A 9,081-nucleotide genomic window follows, 5' to 3' on the forward strand; every position below is an offset into this window, starting at 1 on the left:
CTCTCTCGGAGCTCTCCATCTCGTCTCGATAGTTTCACTGTATATATGCTTGTATCATATGTTTCTCTCTATTGTGATTACTTTGAGTGACCTCCAGTACCTGCAAGTGTCTTTGTATACGAGTTTTTGTTTATTTTCTTCTCAATTCTTGAGGCAGAGGCTACCAGATGGCACCGTGTGGCCCAGAAAAGTTTGAGTGATGGCCAAGGTCAGCCGAAGAGCGTGCGATGACGCCAAGACCTCACGATGGACGAAAGCTGGTCAGCCGCTAAATATAGAGCGCGATGCGCAAAAGAGACGGGCTTGAACGCACTGACGCCATGCCGAAATTTAAGGAATAAGTTGCAGAGCTCGTTCGTTTGGCGGGAATAAGTGAAATAAGTAGTGCCGAACTTAACATTTACAGAAAATTTACTGAAGAAGCTGCTTGCGATCAAAGTCCTGTAAATTTTTTGTAAGCGAAATGAGTCCGAGATGTGTATCGGACAGTGCCACAGGCCCGCAATAAGCGAAGTTCTTGGGACGTTTCGCTCCTCTCTCGTGCCGCGAGATCGCCACCTCGATAGAAGTTATTTTTTTGGGCGCCTGCGGCGCGTTCGATACTCAGAACATCCTTTGGGTGACCATTTTTCGTGCCTGCGGCGCCCGCAATGAGAAAGTGCCACAGGCCCACACACAACTGAAAGCGGCTACTGCAGTGCCACCCAAAGCCTTGCCAAAGCCGCACACATACGAGAACTTACAAAAATTTATTTATATCTGTGTATGCACCTAGATACTCTGTTTGTCGGAACCACACTCCCGACCCTCGAATCGTGCTCTCAAGGGATGGCGAGAACGATGTCTGCGCTGCGACGGACGTGTACCCAGAACCCGGCTGAGCGACCTCATCTCGTTTCACTCCGGACATCCATCGCTTAGGTAGTCGGCACGTCCTCGATCACCCGCGGCCATTTACTGGAATTTACAGGCAAGTGTAAATTTCTCTGATTATACTGACTTATCTGGCCCGCGACCGGTCCGTAAACCCTTTGTCCCGCAGGTTTTTTGAACCATTGCTCTGCTAGACAGTTCCCCATGTCGACTCCTAACCTTGCTCCCCTCGCTGAAGCTTTCTGGATTAAATCTGGCCGTCACCGTCGTGATAACACTTGGGGATGCGGACGGTACTCAGCACCAGTGAGGATGTGAGTATCAAGAAGAGGAACTGTATACACTGCTTATCCAAGGTGTGTGCTTTATTCTATTACAGACGGAATATGGACATACCCACAGAGCCAAATGCTCTATATGCGGCGTATACCCTTTGTCCTATGTATGGCTACGAAGAGGTCATATCGGACGATATATCGATGTACTCTGTCTCCCGGCACGAGACCATCCGTCCTGTTGCTCCTGTTACTCGAAGTGAGTGGCAGAGTGCATATCGTGGTGCAAGACGTTCTGCCTAGACCGCTTTGCGTATGCTATGGGTATTCTCATGGCGGTGATCAGCCGGATTCGTGCCAAAGAAAAACGGCTCTCGTGAGCCTGTCTAATCTGCTTGTCATTCTTGCTGCTACTCATCGCCGTCTTCGAAGCTGAGGTGACACAACGCTGCATTCACCCGAATAGTGCCTTCAAGGGATTCTGTGCCGACTGCAGCCCTCGCGAATTTTTCTGTTGTGATTTGGCGGAGGACGCAGAGTCGCTAAATCAGAAATGATGGTGTCTGAATTGTGTGAGGCTCACGAACCCGGTGTGCCCGACGTTTGGCGAGGCGACATGTCCGCATACTGGGGATATCTACCATTAGTGTCCCCAAGACCGGAAAACCGACAGATGTCGGATTTGTGTATAGTAGCTCGGCGGCGGAGACTACAGCAGAGATGAAGAGCCACTTGAAAACGACGATCATCACGATGAGCCACATTTCTTCCCAAGGATGACGGAAGTTACCTCGATTCCTTCTCAGTTTGCATCCGCCCTATCTACAGGCCCCACGGGAACACCCCGCCTCATCACTTATACACATTTGGTTCGGGCCCGCCAGCTGCGAACGCTATCCCTACGAACTTCCAGACCCAAACACATCTCGTCTCTGTCGCCCCCGCCACATCACCGAATTCAAATATCCAAAATCAACCAAAATCTCGCTGTCCTACCTGCCCCAAACCATACCCCGAGGACTACAGGGGTGCCGTGAAACATCGCGAGATATGCGATGAGCTGTATCGTGAGGCTTTTTTGAGGATTCGGTGTGTCCTGGGGTGGGGTGTCCGACGCGTGATGGAACGTCAGATTGAAGTTCGTAGTTCGGGTTTGGGTAATGACGAGTCGAATACTTGTGTCGGAATCTGTCGGCATGATGGTGTGGTAAGAGTAATGGATCAGGGCGGTCAATTTCCTCGTCGATCGTGTGGAACCAAGGTTCACTCAATCAAGTCATCCACGAGTAGTAATACAATGGTCAACGCCCTAGCTCACGCACCTTGTTATCGATCGTCACCGGGGCTTCGGAGAATTTGAGAAGACTCATGCGGGCCCAGTGATACACGAAAGTCATTCTGAGTAGAACGATGTAACCCGAACGCTCAGGAACTTGTCTTTCGAGTCACAAAAAGACAATAGCGTACGTACACCAAACGCCTCGACTGGGGCCTTTGTGTTCTCGGCAGATAGTTTACCGCGCTTCTGATCGTGTTATTTCAACACAATGACGTCGAGAATAGAAAGAATTTCACTGGCCCTGACGCTCTTTCAAAGCTTTATGTAAAATTTCCTTTCTGGGCTGTTCCTTTGTTGCTCTGACATGTATAAGACATGCGACTGCGCTGGTTGATCGCACATCTCCCTCTTCCGCCTCTACCCCTCAATCCTCGAGAGCCCAAGAAATGACCGAAAACATTCCTCCTTACCTTCAATGTCCCCACCCCCACTCCGTACGCAAAAACTTCAGGCTGCGGTGCCACAACGTGCGCTGTCCGAACCGCCACCCTGATAGCGACTTGGACAACAACACCTTCGACCACAGTTTCTGCTTCGACTGCGCCCAGGAAGGAGCATTCTGCTCCGCCCCAAACAAACTGCGCCATCGCGATGGACATAATCCTGGCTTTTTATGGCAGGAAGTACTGGAGTGGTGGTGCCCTACTTGCGCACCGAAGTTCGCGAATCAACAGTGCCCAACGTGTGCCGAGGTAGTCTGTCCAAGGGATATACGTCATCAATGCAGGGCTTGTGGGAGGATTGATACCTGCGTGAAATGCGACCAGAAATACAGAGGTACGCACCGTGATATTTCTAAAACTGACCAAGATAGATAACTCGCATCAATTAGGCTCCGGTCAATCCAGGACCCCTCTCATCATCACGTATCCAATCTTTGATTGCGAATGCTGCGGAGGCGCTCCCTATGAATTGTACCCGATCATCGAACGTCTCTGCCACGAATGCCGCCATAATAAGCCTGATCCATCATCTTACTGTTGCCCTATTTGCACCTGTCGCTGTTGCGAGGCTTGCCTCAAACCTGGTAAGGTATGCGGTAGTTGTGGAAGTAGACCGTGTATGGGCTGCGTAAAAGATCGGCGGTTCAAGGGTGCGTGTCCGAATTGCAGGCATGCGTTGGTGCCGGTTCTACCTGAGATGAACGACGACAACACGTTCTAGTCGGACGATAAATAGGGTGGAGGCCCGGGCCTTTGGGCTGGCATGGGATTATATAGGGTTAAGAGAGATCCACGTCGTAGGTAGGTGTTTTTGAACATCAAAATTGGAGTAGCACGTAGCAATGGGGTGTAATTTGTGGTGTGATAGAATGATTCAGAGATGTGAACCAAGGATGACTAGAACCATGACGGTCGTTGGCAGGAAGAATACACATGGCAAGAGATAGTCTCGAAGACGGTTGAATACAGCCCTCGGGGGCTAGAAATGGTCTGTAAGGTCATTTTGAGCGCTATGCCACTGTGTATCATTCTTCTGAGTCTGAAAAAGAGTTTCAGTCGTCCGATTATAAGTTACGCCATGAGAGCAAATCACTCACTTCGAAACTTCGCATCGCGATGGCGTTTCACAAATAGTTTGACCTCCTCAGGACTCAGCGCTTCGCCTCCACACACCTCGCACTTGTCTCCCTTGAAGATTGTAATATCCTCCGGCTCCGGCAGATCTTCTTCATCCCATTCGTTGCAGAATTCTTCATCACCAACGCACTTCGTACAGCTCTCGATCTTGCCGCAGGTCTTGCATTGGTTACGAATGAAGCGCAAGTTCTTGCACGTCTCGCACTTGCATGACGGGCATACAGGGTTGGCAAAACGGACGCAACTGGTGCACCACCATTCGGGTGGGTTGGTATAACCCATTGAGTGGTAATCGGACCCTTCCGAGACCAGACAGCATGCGGCGTAGTCGGCCTATATAAATTGTTTCATTGTTTCTCCTTCCTGCGGTCTAGCAGAGCAATTTGCACACTTGATATACATATTTCTGTGGGGAGACGAGGACATATATGAAGCGGTACGAATGAGCTAGGAGAGTCTTGATAGACAACGGACGGGTAGTGTAACTTACCTCCCATTGGCTTATAGTGTGACGAGACTCGAGAGGAAATAATAGGTTTGGCGAGGTCCCAAGGGAAGAGAGTACAACAGTCGAATGTTCTTGGGTTGGAAGTGTTTGGTGAACGGGCTCGCTTAAAGACAGGAGGGCAAGATCCTCAGACTATATAAATTTTCAATCCGAGACATCCCCAGGTTTCAGTTGTGAGCTTGTGGCGGTGGCGGTGGCCCATGGCTCGTCCATTCATAAAGAACGCAGCTAGTTGAAGAATAAAAATACATGGCTCTTTGAATTCATGAGCGGCGTTATACTTGACGTTACATGTTTCGTCACCATCCGTTGTCCTCTTCATCGAGACTACTATCATATTGAGCTCGTTGTTCCGGGTCCGACAGGACCGCGTACGCCGCCACAACAAGCTTGAACTTCTCCGCGTTGCCACCCTATAGTCCGACAGACAGTACAGTGAGTAAAACGATATACGTAGGCGTGTTAAGCGTAGTACGCAATGTCCTACCTTGTCTGGATGATGTTTGAGACTCTCTCTTCTGAAAGCTTTCTTGATGTCAGCTTCTTGACACGTTCGACTAATTCCTATAGGTGTCAATGATCAGTGCAGATCGTGAACCAACATACATAGATACTGAACTAACCCAAGATCACATAGTGGTTGTGCTTCAGCGTTCTAGCGTACTCAGCCTGAGATTCGACGCTCGACAAGTCCTCACGCAATTCCTCCTTGAGCGTCTCGTTCGTTGTCAGCTCGATCGCATTCGTGAGATCGTCAATCGCAGCGTCATAGTTCTCACCAAGCCCGTGGAGACGAGCTCGTATACGGAGAGACGTAGCCAAGTTATTGAGCTTGAGAGATGCTTGTATGTCAATCATGGCTTCTTTGTTACGCCCAAGCTGAAGCAGAGAAGCACCAGTCAGAATCGAGCACAAAACATGGTCAGAAGGGAATCTACCGACTTTTTCATGGGCCATAGCCCTTTCGGATAGCACGATAGCCCGGATACGGCCTCCATGACCCTCTCTAGGATTTTCTTCTATAATCTAGTTCAGAGGGCCGTCAGATCCCGTCGCCTCGTAAGGACGAAGCCATGGGCTGTACCTTCAAAGCTTCTGAATATTTCTCAGCTGCGTCCGTCCACATTTCTTGTTCTGTAAAGCTTAAACCCTCATTCTTCAATAGAGCGACAGCCTTGATGCGCTTGCGAAGAGATTTTGCAGCATGATTGTCCGGATCGAGGCGCAAAGCATCGAGGGCATTCGTGTTGGCCTGTATCAGCTCGCCGGACAAGAAGGCTGCTAGCGCGTGAAGGTCGGCGAGGTCTGCGGACGTGGGATGATCTGTCACAGCGGCCCTATTATGGAAGTGAGCCATTTTCAGAGCAAAACGCGGTAGTGGTTATTCGAGGGGATGCACGGAGGGACATACTTTGCCGAATTGTGCGCCCCGTCCCATTTACCTCTCCCAATCTGGACCTCAATCCCCCAGCCACGCCAGTCTAGAGGGATTTCGCCCTTCTCGTTATTGATAGCCGTTAAGCAGCTCTGATACGACGCCTCAGCCGCTCCCCATAGGTTGCGAGACCGCGCGGCTTCGAACTCTTGAAGATATTTGCTCAATTTGAGTGCCTTCGTCTGGAAGTTTATGGCCATGTCGTTCTCTGAATCCGAGCTGAGTGCCTGTTGAAGGGCCGTCAAAGCGGGAACCGGAGCCCCCAGGGCGTAATGACAGCGGCCAAGGCGCGTGAGGGATTTCGAGCTCGCGTCCTTTCCTTGTAGAGAGACTGTTTTTTGACAATCGGTCAGAGCCAAATGGTATTGTTTGAGAGCGATGTGTGCTGCTGCGCGATTGGTGTAGTATACTCCGTTTTGGTCATCTAGCACTAGTCACCCATATGTGAGATTTTTCAGATGCGGAAGAAAAAAACGAGGCTTACATATGGCCTGGGTATAGCACTTGATGGCATTGGCGAAATTCTCCTCCTTCATCGCTTGGTTTCCTTGCAGCCCGAAATGTTTGGCTGCTATCTCATTCTCTGCGGGAGCTCTAGGCTTTGGCGACCTAGCGCATAGTATAAGACACAGATGGCAATGAAGATTCGAAGGAGCTTACGGTGGTGGAGATGTATAGCCGCTCGAGGGCGTAGTGTCGGGTTGTGGTGCGGGTTTTGGTACATCGGGCTCGGGATCAGGGGAGGGTTCTGGCTCGGTATCTCTACCGGTTGATATGTGCACAATCAGATGACAAGCCGATTTAAGGAGGTGAGAGGACTCACTGAGTCGATGACGATGACCTGGTGCGGTTCCCATCGCTTCGAAGGCTGTTACTCAAGGTCCAGATGGTTTGAGAATGAGTAGACTTACGAGCTCGATGAGGTGCTGTAGTTGCTTGAAGGAACGTCCTTGGACTCAGACTGCGGAGGCCGCTGATCCTGTTTTGACCTGGCATTGCACTTCCTGTGGGACCATGAGACCGATATGACAGGACCAACAAGACGACTCCTCACCAGGTCGTGTGCCAGATACTACCACAATTCTCGCATGTCTTTTCCTTCTTAGGCTTGTCATAAGAAAATTCACTGCTTCGTGGCCGCATGTTGGATCTCCACGATGGAGCTGCGTTGTTATTATCACCTCCACATACACTGTCACCGCTAGACATCAGTATCATGATGCTCAGGGAAGGTTCATACACTCACTTCGGCGGGTGGTTTCGGCTACCACATTTACTACACTTGCGTCTCCCTATCATAAGGGGTTCGTCCACGTAGCGATAGAAATATGTGGCCGAGGAAACGTACATGGTCCTGGACGTGCTTCTTCGGGAGGCATTTCACATTCCGAGGCGATGTGTCCTGGTGCGCTGCATTTCTGGAGTGTCGAATTCGGTAAGCAAGTAACACAGATAGTCTGCATACGTCGAAGACCTACATGACATATCTTCGTCGGACAAACATCTCGACTATGTCCTATTCCGTGGCATACTGTGCACTGTTTCTGAGGACATTCCATTGCCAGATGGCCTGCTCGTTTGCACTTGAAGCAGACTCGACCTCCATAGGGGCAACGGTTGGCGTTGTGATCATCTGAAGAATAGTCGGAACGACGTTGGCGATCCAAACGAATGTGACCATAAACAAACCCGAATGCGCACCTTCGCCACATTTGAAGCAAACCATCTGAGAAAGTTGATGAGAAGGCCCACTAGCGGCGCGAGAGGCCCTGAGAATGTGGAGGCCTTTTCAGAGATGCAAGAAGCGCCCCACGGCTCGTTGACCAGCTGCGTTTGGGTTCTAAGCGCTGACGCCACCATAATTCGGGTTGGCGCCCGTGGCCAGTATACTTGACGAAGGACCAAGGCGAAGCAAAGTCAGAGAGGAAAAGAACGTTGGTTCTGTATTACGAGGAGAGAGCGGGCACTACACTAAACACAGGTGACCGTTACCTCTCCCACACTGTCTGGTAGATTTATGATGTTCTTTGACAGTCTGAGCAAGAAAAGTGCACCAGACCGTAAAATCCTCTGCGGCACAACCAAGCAGACAGCAAACGTTTCCAAGTCGCAGAAACGTTATCCTGTATACGGTCCATCAGCAGCAGTTTCCGACGCTCTCGGGGAGCCCATGACATCGGGGACTTTCACCCTCCCGGCAATGGGATCGGGGCGCATAACAAAGAATATGCGTTACAAGATGCACTGATCGCGAAATTCGAACCCGTCACATGGAGTAGAACATGTTGGACTTTGAAGAGCCATAGTACACAGAGGACAGAATATGATGATGGAGTCGGTCTGAGATGCGAATATTGCATTGGAAGAAGAGCGTCGAAGCCAGCTGAGACCAATATTCGCGTCACCCGAAACAGACCACTCAGAGAATCATCACGAGTGCTCCACGTGTCGCTCATTCTGCTTCTGTATCAGAATGTTAAGTCAGTATAATCAGAGAAATTTACGGTTGGTCGTAAATGCCAGTAAATGGCCGCGGGTGATCGAGGAGATGCCGACCATGTAAGCGACGGATGTCCGGAGGGAACGACGAGATGAAGTCGCTCAGCCGGATTCTGGGTTGCGTCCATGGGAGTGCGGATTTCGTTCTCGCCCACCCTCGAGAGCACACCTCAACGGTTTGGAAGGTAGGTCCGAGAAGCAGACTATTTAAATGTATATACAAATATAAATATTTTCGTGGTTCTCGTATGTGTGCGGTCTTGGACGCTGGGTGGTCCAATTTTGGTTATGTGGCACTTGCGCGTTGCAGGCGCCGCAGGCGCGAGAAAATGACCACACAAGGGCTACTCTGAGCATTGAACGCGCCGCAGGCACCAAAAAATGGTCACTTCCGATGAGAGAGCGATTGCGCGGTGCGAGAGGGTCACAAAACCTCCCGAGAACGCTTTTTGCGGGCCTTCCCACTGTCCGATACGCATCTCGGACTGATCTCGCCTACAAAAAATTTACAGGACTTTGATCGCAAGCAGCTTCTTCAGTAAATTTTCTGTAAACGTTAAGTTCGGCACGTA

General features: G+C 50.4%; 2 protein-coding genes across 2 annotated transcripts; both read right to left on the bottom strand.

Annotated features, from left to right (window-relative positions):
- Window positions 1–4,874: 4,874 nt before the first annotated feature.
- STEHIDRAFT_100307 (TPR-like protein) lies at window positions 4,875–6,603 on the bottom strand (the record flags this gene model as incomplete). The annotated part of the gene is made up of 7 exons (XM_007306377.1): window positions 6,495–6,603; window positions 5,987–6,440; window positions 5,660–5,912; window positions 5,518–5,601; window positions 5,199–5,454; window positions 5,063–5,139; window positions 4,875–4,988 (listed from the first exon to the last, which is right to left on the bottom strand). Exons 1-7 carry the CDS (start codon window positions 6,544–6,546, stop codon window positions 4,875–4,877), a joined length of 1,290 nt encoding a protein of 429 aa, XP_007306439.1. The 5' UTR covers window positions 6,547–6,603.
- A 780-nt stretch (window positions 6,604–7,383) lies between these two features.
- Window positions 7,384–7,742, bottom strand: STEHIDRAFT_20747 (uncharacterized protein; the record flags this gene model as incomplete). Its single annotated transcript, XM_007306201.1, has 2 exons — window positions 7,384–7,643; window positions 7,712–7,742. Coding segments are annotated over 2 exons (291 nt in total), but the record flags the coding sequence as incomplete, so codon positions are not given.
- Between the last annotated feature and the right edge of the window lie 1,339 nt (window positions 7,743–9,081).

The sequence above is a fragment of the Stereum hirsutum genome, assembly GCF_000264905.1.
Source record: "Stereum hirsutum FP-91666 SS1 unplaced genomic scaffold STEHIscaffold_11, whole genome shotgun sequence".
NCBI lineage: Eukaryota > Fungi > Basidiomycota > Agaricomycetes > Russulales > Stereaceae > Stereum > Stereum hirsutum.